General features: G+C 43.0%; 1 protein-coding gene across 2 annotated transcripts in view; it reads left to right on the top strand.

Annotated features, from left to right (window-relative positions):
- Positions 1 to 20,262, top strand: part of ATP2B3 (ATPase plasma membrane Ca2+ transporting 3) — a 103,379-nt gene that overhangs the window by 17,235 nt on the left and 65,882 nt on the right. For both annotated transcript variants that reach the window (XM_070741363.1, XM_070741362.1), the window contains exons 2-5: positions 943 to 1,140; positions 4,570 to 4,827; positions 5,600 to 5,725; positions 10,674 to 10,799. In XM_070741363.1, coding sequence (XP_070597464.1) covers positions 943 to 1,140; positions 4,570 to 4,827; positions 5,600 to 5,725; positions 10,674 to 10,799 — 708 coding nt within the window. The remainder of the gene's footprint in view (positions 1 to 942; positions 1,141 to 4,569; positions 4,828 to 5,599; positions 5,726 to 10,673; positions 10,800 to 20,262) is intronic.

Here is a 20,262-nt window from a genome sequence, read left to right as displayed (position 1 = left end):
CGGAAGTTTGGGGGTCGGGACCCCTTTGGGGTGTCTCAAATGACTGTTTCACAGGGGTCGCCTATGGGAAAAGGCAAATTTCCCATGGTGTTAGGAACTAAAGCTTCTATTCTGGCGCCTTGGAAGATATTTTTACAATCCGACCAATCAGGTGTTTACAGTGAAGTTGTCCTTCTGACCTTCCTGCCAATCAGCTTAAAGCTCTGTTGGGAGAATTGGCGCTAGACTTATGATTGGGAGTCATCACAACATAAGGAGCTGTATTAAGGGGTCGCGGCATTAGAAAGGTTGAGGACTACCTGAGTTGGTGAGCGCATACCGTAAAACTTTCCCTTCATCTGCAGAACTCCACTTAAAACATTAAAAGCGTAAACCTGGGTCATTGTAGAACATCTGGAGAATGATAGAATATCAGGGACAGAACAGCCTTCTCTTCCTGGTAACTCATGGCTGGGGACAATGGATATTGTAGTAGAGCTCCTGAAGTAACCAGTTGGGAAAGCTGATTAACACATTCTTCTCCTGGTGCCTTTAGATTCTCTCTCTCTCTTTTTTAAATTAATTTTTCATAAAAAGACAAACAAAACAAACAAACATTGAACATATACAGGGGGTACAGTTGCCCCGCTCAAAATAGAAGTCTTTCTAATACAGAAAAGAAAACACTAAAATTTGTAAGATCAATACAGAAAATATTTTTAAAAAGGGAGAATTTTTTTAAATTTTTTTTTCATATATTAAAACTTTTGTAAGAGAATCAATTCATATTTCTTTCTATTCCATTCATTTAGTATTCTTTTTATTCAACCATATATAAATCCTTTCCCAAATTTTAAAAAAATCTGATTTTCTTGATTATTTAACCTTTACATTCTCTAGCTTCTCACAAGAGGCCAAGCAGGTTTGCTGCTTCGTTCTTACCACGCTCTTTTTTGACCCCAGGTCTCTCTGATAACCCAGCTGATCTGGAAAAGAGAAGACAGATCTACGGACAGAACTTTATCCCTCCAAAGAAGCCCAAGACTTTCCTGCAGTTAGTGTGGGAGGCACTTCAGGATGTGACCCTGATCATTCTGGAAATTGCTGCCATCATCTCCTTGGGACTGTCTTTTTATGCTCCGCCGGGTGAAGAAAGTGAAGGTAAGGTTGGACCCCTGTCATCTCGGCCATGACATCCTCACATGGATGGAGCTCCCCATTTCAAGAAATTGCAGAACACTCCTCTGGAGCATGATGGGAAAATATAACTGAGTGCCACCCGAGGTGGGTTCTTCCCAGTCCGCACCGGTTCTATAGAACCAGCAGTAAACCGGTGGTGATGTCACGGAGCCAATTTTGTCAGTCCATGGACGCCATGGAATTTTTAAAAAATGCTGGTTTTTGCTTCTGCGCATGCACAGAGGGTGAGTTTACGTCACTGCGCATGCGCCGCCTTCTTGGTTTTGGCTCTCTTGTTTTGCTTTGTTTTTTGGCACATGTGAAATGCACACATGCTCACATGGCCCAGCCACATGGCATGGGAGGAAGCGAACCGGCAGCAAGGTAGGTTAGAACCCACTCCTAAGTGCCACCATTGAAACCTCCCACAATGCCCCATGGCCACCCAGGGCCAGAAATTGTTTGATTGATTAGGGCAGGGGTAGGCAAAGTTGGCTCTTCTAGGACCTGTGGACTTCAACTCCCAGAATTCCTGAGCCAATGATGCTAGCTCAGGAATTCTGGGAGTTGAAGTCCACAGGTCCTAGAAGAGCCAACTTTGCCTACCCCTGGATTAGGGTATTTATACACCATTCTTGTCACACAACCAAGGGCAATTCACAAGACAGATCCCTAAAATAAATCATGCAAGCTCCTATTCAAAGCCATATAAAGGTCATAACAACAACAGTAGAATTTGACACATCATCTAAAGCAGTGATGGCGAACCTTTTTTTTGCTTGGGTGCCGAAAGAGTGTCCACACGAGTGCCCACACCCATAATTCAATGCTTGGGGAGGGCGAAAAAAGCTTTCCCTGCCCCCTGGAGGCCAGAAATGGTCTGTTTCCCAACTTCTGGTGGGCCCAGTAGGCTCCTGTTTCAACCTCCCCAGACTCCAAAGCCTTTCCTGGAGCCAGGGGAGGGTAAAAATGCCTTCCCCCATCACTCTGGAGACTCTCTGGAAGCCAAAAACCCCATCCCAGAGGCTCTGTGTGAGCCAAAAATCAGGTGGTCAGCACACACATGCACGTTGGAGCTGAGCTAGGGCAGCAGCTGGCATGCCAGCAGACATGGCTACGCATGCCACCTGTGACACCCATGCCATAGGTTCGCCATCACTGATCTACAGGTAAGACAATAATAGAACAGGTAGTACTTGGATTCTGAATGCCCAAAGGAACAACATTCTTTTGACCATTCTCTAAAAACAATCCAAAATGGAGGCTGTCCCAACCTCAGCAGTGGGGAAGAAACTGTTCCAAAGGGACATGGCAGACAATGGGAAGGCTTGGTCTCTTATTCTTCTCAACTCTTAAAGCAGGAAACCTGAAGGAAGCTGGCAAACTCTCTTCAGAGGAGATACTCTCTAATATAAGATCCTCAGTGGTGCAGTGATTAGAGTGCAGCTACTTCTGCTGATCACCAGCTGCCAGTAGTTTGGCAGATCGAATCTCAGTAGGCTCAAGGCTGACTCAGCCTCCCATTCTTCCGAGGTGGGTAAAATGAGGACCCAGATTGTTGGGGGCGATAGGCTGACTCTGTAAACTGCTTAGAGAGGGCTGTAAAGCACTGTGAAGAGGTATATAAGTCTACATGCTATTGCTAATGCTGTTGCTAATACAATTTATAGATGAACCATTGAACCATGGAAGGTCCTTGATGGAGCTAGATAGGTCAATTCCCTGAAACTGACTAGCACCTCCATGGAGATGGCAGCCCAGGGATACAAAACTTTCCTTGCTGCCACCTAGTGATCCATGGGTCAACCAGGCAGTCCATAGTTTCAAAGACTTTTAGTCTTTAAGCCCACAGTATTAATCAACAGTATAATAGGATGGAGGGGGAAGCACTGTAATCTATGGGATAAATCAGGACATTATATGTACTAATTGGAGGATGTACAGTAGATATATGACATTGGGCAGGGCTGCAATTTACATCAAGGAAACCACTGCCATTAGAATACAGTTTGTAAGGGCAGCAAGAGTTAGACTAGCATGGTTTCTCACTAGCTTCACTATGGAAGGGGAACAATTGTAATTATATGGGTATGACATCAAAGCTCTGTCCTAAGATGGTGGAGCCATCTGCCTTTGCAGATCAATTGGGTGAGCCAAGAGACTTTCATTCTGCATATTGGCCTGCCCAACTTTATCAGATTTCTTCATGCTGACTCGTCCCTATGTCTGCTATGTATTATGCTACTTGTTTTATGCAAAAGGAATAATCATGTGCACAACCACGCTCCGAAATTGAGACTTATTTTAGCAGTTTTACCCAGGCAAGATCAGGGTGTTCCGGTTAGTTTAATTCTGTCACCATCCATTTACTAATCTATTAAGGTAAATCTTAAACTCCAACTTCTCCCACAATCCATTTGGAATAGATAGGAGAAATATCCAATTCTATGCAATTTTGCAATGGTATATATGCATCAACAGACCAAACAAGGAGTTTAATAACATGTATATTGTTATATAGAGAGCTGAGGTGGCGCAGTGGTTAAAGTGCAGCACTGCGGGCTACTTCAACTAACTGCTAGCTTATTTATTTATTTATTTGTTTGTTCGTTTGTTTGTTTATTCAATTTTTATGCCATCTTTCTCCTTAGACTCTGGATGGCTGACAACATGTTAGCAATAGCACTTTTGAACAGAGCCAGCCTATTGCCCCCACAATCCGGGTCCTCATTTTACCCACCTCGGAAGGATGGAAGGCTGAGTCAACCTTGAGCCGGTGATGAGATTTGAACCGCTGACCTTCAGATCTATAGACAGCTTCAATGGCCTGCAGTACTGCACTCTACCTGCTGCGCCACCCCGGCTCCTAGTTAGCTTAGTTCAGCAGTTCAAATCTCACCACCGGCTCAAGGTTGACTCAGCCACCCATCCTCCCGAGGTGGATAAAATGAGGACCCAGATTGTTGGAAACAATATGCTGATTCTGTAAACCACTTAGAGAGGGCTGTAAAAGCACTATGAAGCAGATATAGGACTAAATGCTGTTGCTATTGCTATATTTATGGGACCTCATCTTGACATTTGTATGAGGCTTAGGACTATTCATATTGGAAAACTGAGTGGTAAAGTCAGCAACCTTTATAGCTGTTGCCTCACTCCTAGGAAATCTCAGGTCTGTCGCTATTTGAGAAGGAGAGTGGAGTGTAAGAAGGTGGTAGGGACCCTGTCGCTCACTACACCAAGATGTGTGGATTCAACTCCCAGAATTCCCCAGCTGACATGATGCCTAGGGAATCCTGAGATTGATGTCCATACACCTTAAAGTTCCTGATTGAAGAAGAAGTGATGTGTGATCAGAGGAACCTTCCTGTAACCAACACTTTTCTTATCTCTCTCTCTCTCTCCTTCCAGCCTGTGGGAATGTGTCGGGGGCTGTAGAGGATGAGGGTGAGTCAGAAGCTGGCTGGATTGAAGGTGCTGCTATCCTACTGTCCGTGATCTGCGTAGTGCTGGTCACAGCATTCAATGACTGGAGCAAGGAGAAGCAGTTCCGAGGTCTGCAAAGCCGCATAGAACAGGAACAGAAATTCACCGTCATCCGCAATGGCCAACAGGTCCAAATTCCCGTGGCTGAGCTGGTGGTGGGAGACATCGCCCAGATCAAATATGGTAAGAGGGAAGGCAGGAGCTGGACGGTCACTCAGCTTAGACCAGTCCTGCAAAGGCAAATTCAGCTGCATGGAGATACCCCAGGGACTGGGTTTAAAGCAACTCAGCTATCTAGTTTCTGTCTCTGGGAACAACAAACAGTACTTTGGTAAACAAAGAACTCCATGGTGCCCCAGAGGAGGCTGGTGGTTCAACTTTATCGAGCTTCTTTTACAGTTGTAATGCAGAGATGCTTAATCTCAAAGCTTACAATGGGGCATCAGGGATGAAAACTTTGGATTATCTAAAGACTATGTCTAGACAAAAGCTTTTTTTCTCATTATGCCACTGCTCTTTCATTTCTTGTTTCTCCAGGAATGCAGTGAATTGACCACAGAACTCTGTTCATTCGAACAAGCTACACAACAGACACTTACACTCTTTTGTCCATCCATCCAGGATTTAGATAAACTGTTCCTTCCCCCATTCCCTTCCCAATGAAAAGGGCAGTGGCAAATATATGCACAGCTGTCTTCACATCTATTTTGTTCTACTTCTTTAATTTAAGAAATGTAATTATTGCAAATAGGCATATCCTTTTTTTTTTTAAATTCCCACTGAAATTCTGGAAGCACTAAAAAGCAGGATTATCACTGTTTATTGAATATCAAACATGCTTAGTAATTAAGGAAGCAAAATCAGTATCTCTGTGTGGCAAAATGGGTGTAAGATTGTAGGTCACCAATATTTGTTGACAGGGTTAATTGCTTAACCCGTTTCTCTTTCCTCCTAGGTGACCTGCTTCCTGCAGATGGAGTTCTTATTCAGGGGAATGATCTCAAGATAGACGAGAGCTCTTTAACAGGGGAGTCAGATCATGTGCGCAAATCAGTGGACAAAGATCCCATGTTGCTATCAGGTGAGGGACATCTGACAGTGCTCCCAGACAAGAAACATGACAGGATGAACTAATTCTACACTGTTGTAAAGCTACATTAACATTGACAGAATCTTACAAGTCTAAGGGCACATACTTTTAATTAAGGCAGGTCTTTCTCTAACGTTATGCAACTGCAGGCTCCTACCTCTCTTATCCGATTGTTTCCTAAGCAGCATCTCTTCCCCTCTTTTCCCCAAGGTCATTCATATATTCCATTGCAACTCTGGCTTCAGGGGTGGGCTGCTGGGGGTTCCCAGGGGTTCGGGAGAACCTCTAGCTAAGATTCTCATGCAGTTCAAAGAACCCCCAAATCTCACTCCTGGCTGGCCCAATCCACCCCATCCCTCCCTGGAGTCCCCCGTGACCAGCTCTCTGACGACCGACAGGCACGACCAGTGAAGGGATACCAATTTTTTTACTACCACACTGTGGCCGTGGCTTATGCAGGATGCCCTGCATTTTCTTTCAACATCTTTCAATGCAAATTGGGTGTTCTGGGGTGGAGCTCCATTTTCACTACCCCACTGTGTCCCCCCCCCCCTGGGTCCAGGCAGTAGTCCACCCCTTCCATCTCTGCTTCAGAGGCTTCTGGGCCTCTTCTAAGAGTTAAATATATCTTTAATACCTGCATTTGGGTTCTTTGGACAGATGTAACAGCAGAAAAGTCACAATGTATTCGCCTTACATTCTTCAACTCCAAGTCTACTTTTCCCCAGAAAAATCCAAAGGTTGGGGTTTTTCTAAGTCACAAAAGGTCCCACATGCCACAGGCGTGGAATAGCCAAAAGCCCATTCATCTTTTTGTTTTCTGCTCACCACCAGACCACATAATGATTTGGACGAATCACTGGCATGAATCATACAAGATACTGACACTGAAATATGGAGCTTTTAAAAGCAAGATGCCAAAAGAAAAGTTTAAGCCAAGATGTACATCTTCCTATTGAATATCTTAAGCCTGGAGGAAGTATTGCTTGCTAAGGAACAGACTGAGTCAGCTTCATAAGAGTAGGGGGCCACGGGAGATAGATGAGCTGTATGGTGATGAGACTCAGTGCATTTCAGGTGATGCCCACAAGCTACATTCCTTTGTCGTCAAAAAGGACTACCTCTTTCTGGTGCTAAGGCTTTCCCTGTATTTTTGGAAGTGCTTTAAATTTTACCACTATTTTATAGCTTTGGGGGCTGAGCCTTAATTAGTAATATCTACACTGAATGGCACTGTACTTCATTATATGGCCAAGATGATCTCAGTGAATGATCTAATGGGGCAAATCTGTTTCAGATACACTAAATATTAAATCCCAGCCTAAGAATGTGTAATTGCTGTGGCTTAAATGTGATGGTCTGTTTCAAATGATATGACTGAGCAGTTGCTAAGATCTTTCAAGATACTGAAACACAAACCTCCTAACACAATTTTAGCCCCTCTAGTGATTTGTCTCAGGTTTCATTGCCATTCCTCTCGAACTAAAACCATGTACTTAACAGCAATAGCACTTTGACTTACAGTATGTAGCACTTAGTCCACAGTGCTTTACGGCACTCTCTAAGCAGTTTACAGAGTTAGGATATTGCCCCCAACAACCTGGGTCATCGTTTTACTGACCTTGGAAGGGATAGAAGGTTGAGTCAACCTTTAGCTGGTCAAGATCAAGTTCCTGGCAGTGGGCAGAGTTAGCTGCAACATTGCATATGAACCAAAGTGGTGCAGTGGTTAGAGTGCAGGCTACTTCCACTGACTGCTGGCTGCCTGCAATTTGAGAGTTCAAATTTCGCCAGGCTCAAAGTTAACTCAGCCTTCCATCCTGATTCTGTAAACCGCTTAGAGAGGGCTGTAAAAGCATTGTAAAGCGGTATATACATCTAAGTACTATTGCTATTCTAAACAATGCACCACCAAGACTGCTAAATAACTTTAAAACTCATCCAATAGTTCTCTGTGGCGGCATAGAAAGTTGCAATGTTTTGTTGTGGCCCATTCGCGTTCTGCACAACTAGCAATGAATCCAGAGGACCCAGAGGCAGGGGTGACATGGTACAAGCGGCCTGTGTTCCTGATACCTGAGAACAAAGAGCATGTGGTGTTAGGGGCTGAAGAGAAACCAGAGCTTTCTGCACTTCCTGAGATGACTGACTCAGGAGAAGAGGAGGAGCCTCTTCTTGATGCTAGGACTCGCAGAGCCTATAGGAGGCAAGAGTAGTTACTCAGGAGGAGACTTCCTCATGAGTAGCACTGCTGGCTACTGGGCCACACCCTCAGGTTATTGAAGGCTGCATCACGCAACGCTTCGGTGCAGAGGACAACGCCATTTCATTACAGACTCTTGCTGCATCTCTTGTCTTCGGCTTGTGATTTTAAAAGAACCACATTCTTGTCTGCATTCATTAGCTCCGGGCTTTCAGCCAACCTCTGTAAGTCTGTGATAAGGAACTCTGCTACAGTCTAGTAATTACTGTTGTGTTTGCCTATTCCTGGGACTCAGGCCAGCTGTTAAAACATTATTACCAGTTATTACCATTACCAGTTACCATTATTACCATTACCTAAGACCTTATTAGATTCTACTTTATTTTAGTTTATTCAAAACTGCTAAGACTTTTATTTGTAGTAAACTTTTAGTACTAAATCCAGTGGTGTGCATCTTATTTTGGGGGGTCAACGCTGGGACAGAACAGTTTTTTGAGAGGAATTAGTCTTACATTATGGTTAACTCTTCAGGTTCAGCTTCTGATCTCTTTAAGGCAGGGGGTCAAACTTGCGGTCTGTGGGCCAGATGCATCACACACTAACCACACCCACACCCAGTTTAGCAAAGAGGGGGAAAACACAATACATTATGTGATGACAACATGATGCCGTGACTTTGACCCCCTTGCATTAAGGCCTGGACTGACAACCAGTCAGCAGATTTCAAATTTGCAAAAATCAACACTAATGTAATTACTGTCACTTGCTAGAGGATTGAGATCTATCAACTGCAGCATATTGGTTTTGGTGAGCCTCTGAACACAGGCATAGCACCCATCAATAATTCCTTCATCCAAATGCTTCTTTTCCCATGATGTTGCTGCAGCCAAGCAATTCAGTTTGGTCTAGGGGTTAAAGCACCAGGCTAGAAACTAGGAGACTGTGAGTTCTAGTCCTCCTTTAGGCATGATTTTGGACCAGTCACTCTGTTTCTATCTATCTATCTATCTATCTATCTATCTATCTATCTATCTATCTATCTATCTATCTATCTATCTATCTATCTATCTATTCGATTTTTATGCCGCCCTTCTCCTTAGACTCAGGGTGGTTTACAACATGTTAGCAATGACACTTTTTAACAGAGCTAGGCTATTGCCCCCGGGCAATCCGGGTCCTCATTTTACCCACCTCGGAAGGATGGAAGGCTGAGTCAACCTTGAGCCGGTGATGAGATTTGAACTGCTGACCTTCAGATCTACAGTCAGCTTCAGTGGCCTGCAGTACAGCACTCTACCTGCTGCGCCACCCCGGCTCATTTTCTTGTATTTTATCTTAGGATGGATATATGTTTATCCCAGGCATGTTTAAATTCAGTTACTATGGATTTACCGACCACGTCTGCTGGAAGTTTGTTCCAAGCATCTACTACTCTTTCAGTAAAATAATATTTTCTCACATTACTTCTAATCTTTCCCCCAACTAACCTCAGGTTGTGCCCCCTTGTTCTTGTGTTCATAATACCTTACAGCCCTACTGAGTCAGCCTATTGTCGCCAACAATCTGGGTCGTCATTTTATCCACTTCAGAAGGATAAAAGGCTGAGCCAACCTTGAGCCTGGTGGGATTTGAACTGCCAAATTGCAGGCAGCCAATAGTCAGCAGAAGTGGCCTGCAGTACAGCACTCTAACCACTGGGCCACCAAGGCTCATTTGTAAAAATAATAAACTAAACAAATAATGGATAGAAACTGTTCTGTCGGGCTCTCTGGTAGACTCCTCCCAAAAATTCACAGGTACAAATTTCAGACACACACACGTTTGAAAATTCAAAACAATGTTCTTTATAATGAAAATTCACTTAAACCAAGCCCTCTTTTGGTATAGCAAAGAGCACTCGTCTCCAACCAAACTGGTAATTTGTACAAGTCCCTTATCAGTTCTGTGATACTTAGCTTGCAGCTGTGAGGCAATTCACAGTCCTTCTTCTTTCACAAAGTGAAACACACTTTGCTCTGCTTTAATTTCAAAGCAGGGAAAAATCAGCACACAAAAAGTCAAAGTCAGTAAAGCAGTCACGAAACACAACAATCAGATAATCCTCCACAATGGCCAAACCCACAGGCTGCTATTTATAGCAGCCTCACTAATTACCACAGCCCCACCCAACCACAGGTGGCCTCATTTTCTTTGATAATAATCTCTCAGTTGTTGCTGCCTATGCATCGCTCTCCGCATGCGTGGCTGTATCATTAACTCTTGTTCTGAATCCAAGGAGGAGCTAGATAATTGATCTCCTTCTGAGCTGTCTGCCACACTCTCCTCCTCCCTGTCACTCATGTCTTCTTGGTCAGAGGAGCCTTCATCTTCAGATTCCACCAGGGGCAAAACAGGCCTGCAGCATGTGGATGTCTCCCCCACATCCACTGTCCTTGGGGCAGGAGCTGGGCCAGAGCTAACCACAACAGAAACAAGGAAACAGTCGAAACAAGATTTCTGGAAGAAATCACATGTGCTTTTAAGAGTTACAACAGGGGCTCCAAAATCTATCTTTCCCTTCAGGTCCCAAGTACCCTATGAGAACCTTTTGCTAAAGTTTTCCTAATCATGCCCTCAGTAGATGTCAAATGAAGCTATATCTTTTCCGGAATAGCTCAGCTTGCAACGAATCCAGATCTATTTCTTGAGCTCCTAACATTTCCATTTAGTATTCTTTTGACTTTTCTCTCGATTTAGGCACCCACGTCATGGAAGGCTCTGGGCGGATGGTTATCTCTGCTGTTGGCGTCAACTCGCAGACTGGGATCATCTTTACTTTGCTGGGTGCTGGCGGGGAAGAGGAGGAAAAGAAAGAGAAAAAAGGTAAGGTCTCGCTCTGGTCCAGGTAAGCACTTCCCTGGTGTCCCTCTGGATCCATTGTACTGCATGCCGGTCTTCATGCTCACATCAGCTCTCTTGTTGGCTGAACCCAGGGCATCAAGATGCATTTCAGAGCTGCTCCACATAAATGTCTTCAAAAACATCCAGCATTTGCAGAAGGCATCTATAGTTTCTGCATAACTGGCACAAAGATGACCTCAGGTTGATGGAACCTTACTGTAATTTGTTCCTTTTCTGATCACGACATTTATTTATACTCCCTCCTCTTGAGCATTGCTTGCTCCCCCTTGTTATCTACCAAGGCTACTGATATGCCCAGGACGCAACTGTGCATGCGCAAACCGGTAGTAAAAGGCTTTATAACTCACTACTGCTTTAGATCCCTTCTGAACCTTGTGGTTATTTTACTCCCCAGCCTAACCATCATTCCCGAATAGCACTGTCTGGGTGGGTTGGCTGGTTGGTTGGTGTTCTGCCGGCGTGTCCCAACCGCCCGTAATTACAGGGTAATTAGTCCCAAAAGACACACACCACACGATAGAAGGAAAACCAAAAGTCTTTATCAACAGAAAAACAGGAAAAAAATCCATTTTAAATGTCAAATGGATTTTCTGGTACAGGTTCAAGGCACAGGTTAAATGCAATCCAATTTCTTACCCAGTAACTGGGAAATTGAGTCCAATTCCAAAGTCCAGAAAATCCACACACAGTCTTGAACAGGGAAACAGCAAAACCACGATCTTGACGAAACCATGAATCAGATAAACTTCCACAAGGCTAAACCAGCACACTGCTCTTTTTATCTGTAGCACTAATTACAGCAGCCCTACCCAACCACAGGTGGCCTCACTTATCTCCTGTAATAATCCTTCAGTTGTTCTCTCCTATGCATCACTCTACGCATGCGTGGGTCTATCATAAGTTCTTGTTCAGAATCCAGGGATGATAAGGAAGAGATGTTTATGGGGGATGTTTTCACAGAGTAGGTTGGTCATATTCTGGAGCAGTATTTCTTAATCTTAGCATTGTTAAGGTGTTTGGACTTCATTTCCCCCAGTTTCCTAGCCAACATGTTCACGCACATTGACGCTGTCAAGGTTGAAAAACAACCATTCTGGACAGGTGGGGGTTGCCGCTCCCAGCACTGTTGTGCAGCTTCAAGTCGTGCATGCACAGCTTCGTGTCTCCAGTGTGCATGCATGCACACCCGAGTGAGATTTTGCTTCTGCGCATGTGCAGGAAGAAAAATCTCGCAAGGGGATGTGTGTGAGAGAGATTTTGCTGATTTTTTTTGCACCCGCATATGCGCAGAAGCAAAAAACCTCCAAAACCTCACGCATGCGTCCCTTTGCAAGATTTTGCTTCCTATGCATGCACAGAAGCAAAATCTCGCTCGGATGTGCGTGTACGCACGCCGGAGACACGAAGCTATGCGCGCAGCTCATTTTTCACTACCGGTGTGGCATCCTTATCTGTACCAGTAGCAATCCATTACTGATTCTAGGCTATCTAAGAATTGAGGTAGGAAAAATATTCTGGAACTATTGCTCAATGATGACTCAGTAGAACTGTTCCATATAAGTACAGTGATAATTCGTCTTACAAACCCCTCGTCATACAAACTTTTCGAGATACAAACCCGGGGTTTAAGATTTTTTTGCCTCTTCTTCCAAACTATTTTCACCTTACAAACCCAAGCCGCTGCCACTGGGATGCCCCACCTCCGGACTTCTGTTGCCAGCAAAGTGCCCGTTTTTGCACTGCTGGGATTCCCCTGAGGCTCCCCTCCATGGGAAACACCACCTCCGGACTTCCATGTTTTTGCGATGCTGCAGGGGAATCCCAGCAGTGCAAAAACGGGCACTTCACTGGCAACAGAAGTCCAGAGGTGGGGTTTCCCAGCAAGGGGAGCCTCAGCGAAATCGCAGCATCACAAAAACATGGTGGTCTGGAGGTGGGGTTTCGAGGCCGTGTTTTTGCGATGCTGCAATTTCGCTGAGGCTCCCCTCACAGGGAAACCCCACCTCCGGATTTCCGTTGCCAGCGAAGCACCCATTTTTGTGCTGCTGGGATTCCCCTGCAGCATCACAAAAACACAGAAGTCCGAAGGTGGGGTTTCCCATGGAGGGGAGCCTCAGGGGAATCCCAGCAGTGCAAAAATGGGCGCTTCAGCTGGCAAAAGGGGTGAGTTTTGGGCTTGCATGCATTAATCACTTTTCCATTGATTCCTATGGGAAACATTGTTTTGTCTTACAAACTTTTCACCTTACAAACCTTGTCCCGGAACCAATTAAGTTCGTAAGATGAGGTATCACTGTATTTTCCTAGTATAATGCTCCCTTAATTTGTTCCGCAACCAGGTTCTTAAGTAGAAAAGTTTGTAAGTAGAAGGAATTTTTCCCATAGGAATCAATGGAAAAGCAAATAATGTGCACAAACCCATTAGGAAAGAAATAAAAGCTCGGAATTTGGGTGGGAGGAGGAGGAGGTTTATTTCCTCTCCAAGTGCCCAGAGAAAGGAAAACGCTCCGTTCACTCTGGGCTACCAAAACCTTCTTAAGCGCCACCGAAAGGCTCCTCTGGCAGCCCAAAAAAGCCCGAGATGGCCGGGATTAAAGGAGGAATGGCAGGAAATAGGCCGGGCCTTCGTGCCGCTCTCAAATTTCCTGGGAATTTTTTCTGGGCTCAGGTTCTTAAGTAGAACATCCGGTTCTTATCTAGGAAACTTCTTTAAGTAGAGGCATTCTTAGGTAGAGGTAAATTCTCAAAAGAATCCTGGCTGGACACTTTTGGAGCTATGGCTTCAAAGGCACTAGGTTGGGAAAGACTGTTTTGGTAAAGCTGTTTTCTCACCTCACTCTACTTTACCTTCTTTTAATTGGATCCCATTCTTTCCCAAAGATGTCTCATTCGGTGTTAGGAACCCAGTCATCTTTTCTGCTCTTCCTTCCTTGGCTTCAGAAGCCTTCCTTCCTACCTTGCCAGCGAAGTCCCTTGGCCGTCCTTCGCTGCTTTTTCCTCTTCATCTCCCTGTGCGACTGGGAGAACGTATAAAGAATCCAACCCAACCAATCACAGGCATTGCTCAGGCAAGCCATTCACCCATGTGATCAGTTTATTTGGAATATTCTCCCAGCAATAGAGAGAAAAGTGTCTCCCACACAGTTGGGAGAACACTGAAAGGGCACCACTTGTGCAATAACACTTGAGTCAGTACATTTGGATGAATAGCGCTGAGTTCTGACTCAGCATGCTTGAATTATGGTTCATCATTTTTGGAATCTGCCTAAGCAAGGAACTGGGCACAACTCAAAGGTTTGGCATTTGCTTCATTGTTGTTGCATCTTCCATTATAGCAAGACTAATTAACCCTGATTACTCTGTAAGAAATTAGAAAAATTGCTGCAGCCTCTTTCCCTATCCGTATAAAACAAATAGCCATGTTCAAAAAAAAAAAACAGTGCAAGAGAAAAGTGTTCCATTCTGCCTAAATTCCTTTTCTTTATTCCATCTGGATAATAAGCAACCTATTTCTGTGTTAGCTTTTTAATTATGCTCAGAATTGTATTGATTTAGTCATTGGCCCTTAAACATATACTACAACACAATTAATCCCAATTCAAAGAACAATGGAGCTAAGAGGATAGTAGCACTGAATCCCTTGTAGCAAAGGGATTTTAAATAAATTTACCTTATTACCTTATTTTGTTATTATTAGTATTATTATTAATTATTAATTATTATTATTATTATTATTATTGTTGTTGTTGTTATTATTTATTAGATTTGTATGCCGCCCCTCTCTGAGGACTCGGGGCAGCTCACAAAAAGACAATACACAATATACAAATCTAATAGTGAAAAACAATTTTAAAAACCCTTATAAAATAGTCATACAGCTCAAACAGACCATACATAAATTATAGTAGCTAAGGGGTATATTAATTTCCCCATGCCTGGCGACATAGATGAGTTTTTAAAAGTTTACGAAAGGCAAGGAGGTTGGGGGCGGTCCTGATCTCTGGGGGGAGTTGGTTCCAGAGGAGTGGGGCCGCCACAGAGAAGGCTCTTTCCCTGGGCACCACCAGACAATATTGTTTAGTCGACGGGACCCAGAGAAGGTCAACTCTGTGGGGCCTAATCGGTCGCTGGGATTTGTGTGGCAGAAGGCGATCCCAGAGGTATTCTGCTCCAATGCCTTGTAGGGTTTTATAGGTCATAACCAACACTTTGAATTGAGACTGGAAACTGATCGGCAGCCAATGCAAGCCGCGAAGTGTTGACGAGACATGGGCATATCTGGGAAAGCCCATGATTGCTCTCGTGGCTGCATTCTGCACGACCTGAAGTTTCCGAACACTTTTCAAAGGTAGCCCCATGTAGAGAGCGTTGTAGTAGTCGAACCTTGAGGTGATGAGGGCATGAGTGACTGTGAGCAATTACTCCCTGTCCAAATAGGGCCACAACTGGTGCACAGGCGAACCTGGGCAAATGCTCTCCTTGCCACAGCCGAAAAATGGTACTCTAATGTCAGCTGTGGATCAAGGAGGATACCCAAGTTGCGGACCCTCTCCAAGGAGGTCAATAATTCCCCTCCCCCCAGCGTAATGGATGGACAGATGGAATTGTCCTTGGGAGGCAAAACCCACAGCCACTCCGTCTTGTCAGGGTTGAGTTTGAGCCTATTGACACACATCCAGACCTCAACAGCCTCCAGGCACTGGCACATCACTTCCACTGCTTCGCTGACTGGACTTGTCTTAACTTGTCTAGTGAGGAGTTTAGGGGTTTTATATTGTGGATTTTTCATGTAGTAAGCCTCTTGGAGTTGTGTGTGAGTTGGGTAGCCAAGTAAATTTGTTTAATTAATAATAAAGTAATTTGTTCATAGTCCCTGATGGTTTTTACAGCACATCCATTTTTTTGGGACAAAATAATATTTATGTCAATCTGAAACTTCTGCTGGCTGAACCATTGCAAAGTCTCAGTTGAAAACTATGTTAGCCAATCACTGTCAAGCAATCTTCCTCACCCAATAAAACTCATAATAGTTATTTAACCATCTCTCTCCATAATAAGTTGGCTTCCTGTTTTATCCATTTCCCACTTGCATGTCTTCCAAATATTTCCTGTTCCCAGGTCACTGTCAGAAGATGCATGTTATACTGTGATGACTGTATTCTAGTTAGTTATTTGTAAATTAGCAGACACAACTCTAGTCAGAATCTGTACATGAAATCATTTGTGATTCCCTTCCTACACTTTGGCCATCACAGTCAATTTAAATGCAATGGTAAATTGGCCCACTGTCATAATGCATTAATAATTAGCATAATGCATTAATTCAAGTGCTAAGTGATGGCATCCAAAATGATGCACTACCATCCATCATTAACATCAGCCATGATGAGTGTTTAGTGCCACAATAATTATCTATTGTTTAGCTAATATAAAATATAGTTGATTGTTAGCAAATTTGGACTGAAGACTGATTTATTGGCTGTTTGTCTTGGAGGGCTGTGGTGTTGAAACTAAAATATCATATATCAGGCAGAGAAGAAATCTGAATCCTGTTTTTCTCTGCCTCTTTGATGGAAAAGGGAAATTATTTATAATAGCATAATCTTAAGCAAAAGTAGATTTGGAGAGCATCAACACACTGCTCACTTCAAAACTTTCATTTAGTTGTAAACAATATAGGAGGGAAGTTTTTCCCCATGACCATTCTGGGCAAGAAAGATCACAAATATTTTTAAAAGATACCGTTCAAACTTAGTTTGGTATCAAAAATTGGCAAGAAATCCATGAGAACTGTCTGTTTCCAGTTAAGATAATCTCTAAAACAGCAAAATTTTAGCAGTTATTAGCCGAAGATGGCCATCAGTTTTGTCACTGTTTGGCACCATTCTTCTTACATGGTGGCCTACAAATTATCTATTAGCAACTCAGCATCAGAAAAAATAAGTAAAAATTAGCAATTAGCCTAACCAGTTGGTTCTGTCTTTACTAATAGTCTTGTCTCTTTTTCTTATTATCTCCCACCTCTCTTCAAATTTTTTATTTTATTTTTCTATGCACTATGCATATCTCAACAGAAAAAAATTAAAAGATGAGTGAACAATTTTCCTACCCACTCCTCTGTCTCCCAGATCTAGCTTTTCAATGAAGACAGGCATCAGAAATAGTGGAGATGTTTGATAGCATCTCCGCAATCTGTATAGAAACATATAAAGGTGCAGTGTTCTCCACCGTCACCAAATCCTTGTCCTCTTCCTTCCTCCTTCCCCATTCTTTCTTCTTCTTTTTCTTTTTCTTCTTCTTCTTCTTCTTCTTCTTCTTCTTCTTCTTCTTCTTCTTCCTCTTCCTCCTCCTCCTCTTCCTCTTCCTCCTCCTCTTCTTCTTGAAAAAAAGTAGTCTTTCAGCTTGAAGGATGATACCTGTCTCATCTCAGAAACATCTGATCAAGAAAATCAAACAAAGAAAATGAGAATTTTGGACTTTTTCTGAACATCAAAAAGACCAAGCTCATGACCCCTGCAATGAATGGAAACCTGAAAATAAAAATTAATGGTAGAAGAGAATGATTATGGAAAAGCAAGGACATCAGCCCAGCAATGAAATGTAGGTTAGCGTGCTTTAATGTGTCCCCCGCAGCTAACTATAGATGTGGGGAAAAAAGCAAGAGGAAGAAAATGGATTCATTTGAGCTGGGGTGCTGGAGAAGGCTCCTGCATATTCCTTGGATGGCAAAGATGACCAACACGCAAGTACTAGAGCAGTGTTTCCCAACCTTGGCAACTTGAAGATATTTGGACTTCAACTCCCAGAATTCCCCAGCCAGCGAATGCTGGCTGGGGAATTCTGGGAGTTGAAGTCCAGATATCTTCAAGTTGCCAAGGTTGGGAAACACTGTACTAGAGTACATAACATCAGACATATCACTGGAAGGCAAAAATCACAAAACTCTGCCTCACTTATTTTGGTTGTGCCATGCAGCCAGGGGGGGATTCATTGGAGAAAGCAGTTGTGTTTGGAAGAGTTAATGGCAAAAGGAAACTGGGCTGCCAAAGAATACGGTGGCTGAACATCAAAGCTGATACCAGCCAGGGCATAAAACGACTCAGAGAAGTAGAGCTAGATCAGAAGAAGATGTAGAGAGAGCTGGTCCATAGAATCTAAATGGATAATATCAGTAGCAGGGGGAAAAGTAGAGCAGTGATGGTGAACCTTTTCAGCACCGAGTGCCCAATTGGAACGCGCGTGCATGCACAAGTGCACGCTGGCACACCGGAAACCTGGAAAACCAGCTGACTGGTGCACACTTGTGCACAAGCCGGCTGGTCTTCAGGTTTCCCCCATGCATGTCAGCCAGCTGGTCTTCTCCTGAGCCAGAGCACTGAAAACCTGAAGACCAGCTGGCCAGTGCATGCATGCCTATTTTTTCCTGGTTTGGGGCCATTTTAGCCCATTTTTCAGGCCTGAAAATGCCCCCCAAACTGCCTTGAAAACACCCTCCAAAATGCCCCCCAAACAGCCTGAAAATGGCCAGAAAAAAGCCTGAAAACACACTGTAAAATGACCCGAGATTGTTGGTTCATATCAAATGCCCATGTAGTCTCACAGTATTCCAGGGAAATGATAAGCAGGAGCTGAAATAAACTCCTGAAGACATAATTGCAAGCACAAGGTTCCATCCCTGGTAGAAATCTATGCATGTTCTTGCACGTTCTTTAATTCTTGTCTGTTAACTGAATATTATTAAAGAACATACAGAATATCTATATAGAAAGAGATGCTTTCATCAGGCATCGCATATTTCAGTTAAGTCTACAGCCAGTGACATACTTCGGTTGGGCAGCTGATGAATTTTAGTATAACTGTGGTTGAAAAGAAGAAAGCGGATAATTGATCTTGCAATACCAGGGGGTGCAGAACAGAAGACAAAGAATTGAAGAAGATCCTCAAGTATCAAGATCTGAAAATCAAAACTGAAAGTTTATGACATAAACCAGCCATGATGGGACAATGGTTATCAGCACGCTGGATCCATGCAAAATAAAAAATAAAAAAATTGGACGGCACTTAGAAAATTGGCACGTTGACAACATTTTCATCTTTTCATAGCAAAAAAGCCACACTGTTGAGATTCACGCATAGGCGATGCTAATACATTATGACACCCTGGGTTCTTGGGAAGAGCCTGTTACCTATGAAGGCCAATACCAGCTAAAGAACTAGCAGCTGTGACTTTAAATTGTTGTGAGCAGATAGGCAAGTCTGAATATGTGGGAAAAAATGTCAAATTGAGTCTAAATATCTCACTACAGTTTTGTGGACTACCATAATAATGTAATTTGAACTCAATCCAGCTCCTGATGTTCCTCTTAGTAGTTCTCTGCACTTGTCTACTCATTCTAAAGGTTGTTTTTATAGTCTTCCCTGACTCTTAACTCCAACCATCACAATAAATTACAGGGGCTACTTACATAACACTAAAAAGAGAGAAAGAGTTTCACTTCTTCTGGATAAAAAGAAAATATTGTAAATGTATAATTTATCTGGCCTTCCAACAGTTGATGAAGAACTCTAAGAAGTGTATCCATTCTTCTTTTTTTAGCCTATCTTGTCAAAATAAACTCAGGCTGGACAGCTTTTGTAGCAAAGGATCCATTCCAATAAACAACCATTTTTTAAGAAAGTAGAACATCTGGTACCTTAGAGCAGGAAGCCAATAAGTGTATTAAGAATGAGGAGACCAGGCCTTCTCTTGTTCCAGGCAAAAAGAGGTCAAACAAGAGAGGGAGGCAAAAAAGCAGAGAGATGGAAACAATAAGATGTTTTGCCTAAAGGATCCACAAGAAGTGATGCTGTCACTACCAGCATCAACCAAAATTATCACATGGTCAGTTGTGATTTATGAAAAAGACTTCTATTTTCATTTTAAAAGTCATGCTGGGACAACCTTGCTGGGTTTAGTTTCTTCAAGGAGAACATTATTTGGTTAGAAAAGGTGTTTCCTTTTTTTAATACATTCCACTTAAAACATTAATAGATCTCTCTATGTTCACTGCTATACTCACATTTCTCCCAGTTCTGCAAATTCCATACTATGTTTTCAGTTAGCCTGTTTGAGCATTTTATCCTTGAAAGTGACTGAAGTTCCACCCCTTCTCTTTCTTTCTTTCTTTCTTTCCTTCTTTCTTTCTTTCTTTCTTTCTTTTTGCAGGAACCTAAAACTATCTCCATTCTTTTCTTCTTTTTCTAACCTATATTTGTTTCAATACATACAATTGATTCCAATATAGTGGTAGATTAAAGCCACCAAATATGATCATGTACTATTTATTCAATTTTTATGCCGCCTTTCTCCTTAGACTCTGGATGGCTTACAGCATGTTAGCAATAGCACTTTTTAACAGAGCCAGCCTATTGCCCCCACAATCCG

Source organism: Erythrolamprus reginae, chromosome 2 (genome assembly GCF_031021105.1).
Source record: "Erythrolamprus reginae isolate rEryReg1 chromosome 2, rEryReg1.hap1, whole genome shotgun sequence".
In the NCBI taxonomy this organism is placed as follows: domain Eukaryota; kingdom Metazoa; phylum Chordata; class Lepidosauria; order Squamata; family Dipsadidae; genus Erythrolamprus; species Erythrolamprus reginae.
The sequence above is the reverse complement of the archived record's forward strand: the minus strand, read 5'-3'. Positions and strand labels throughout refer to the sequence as shown.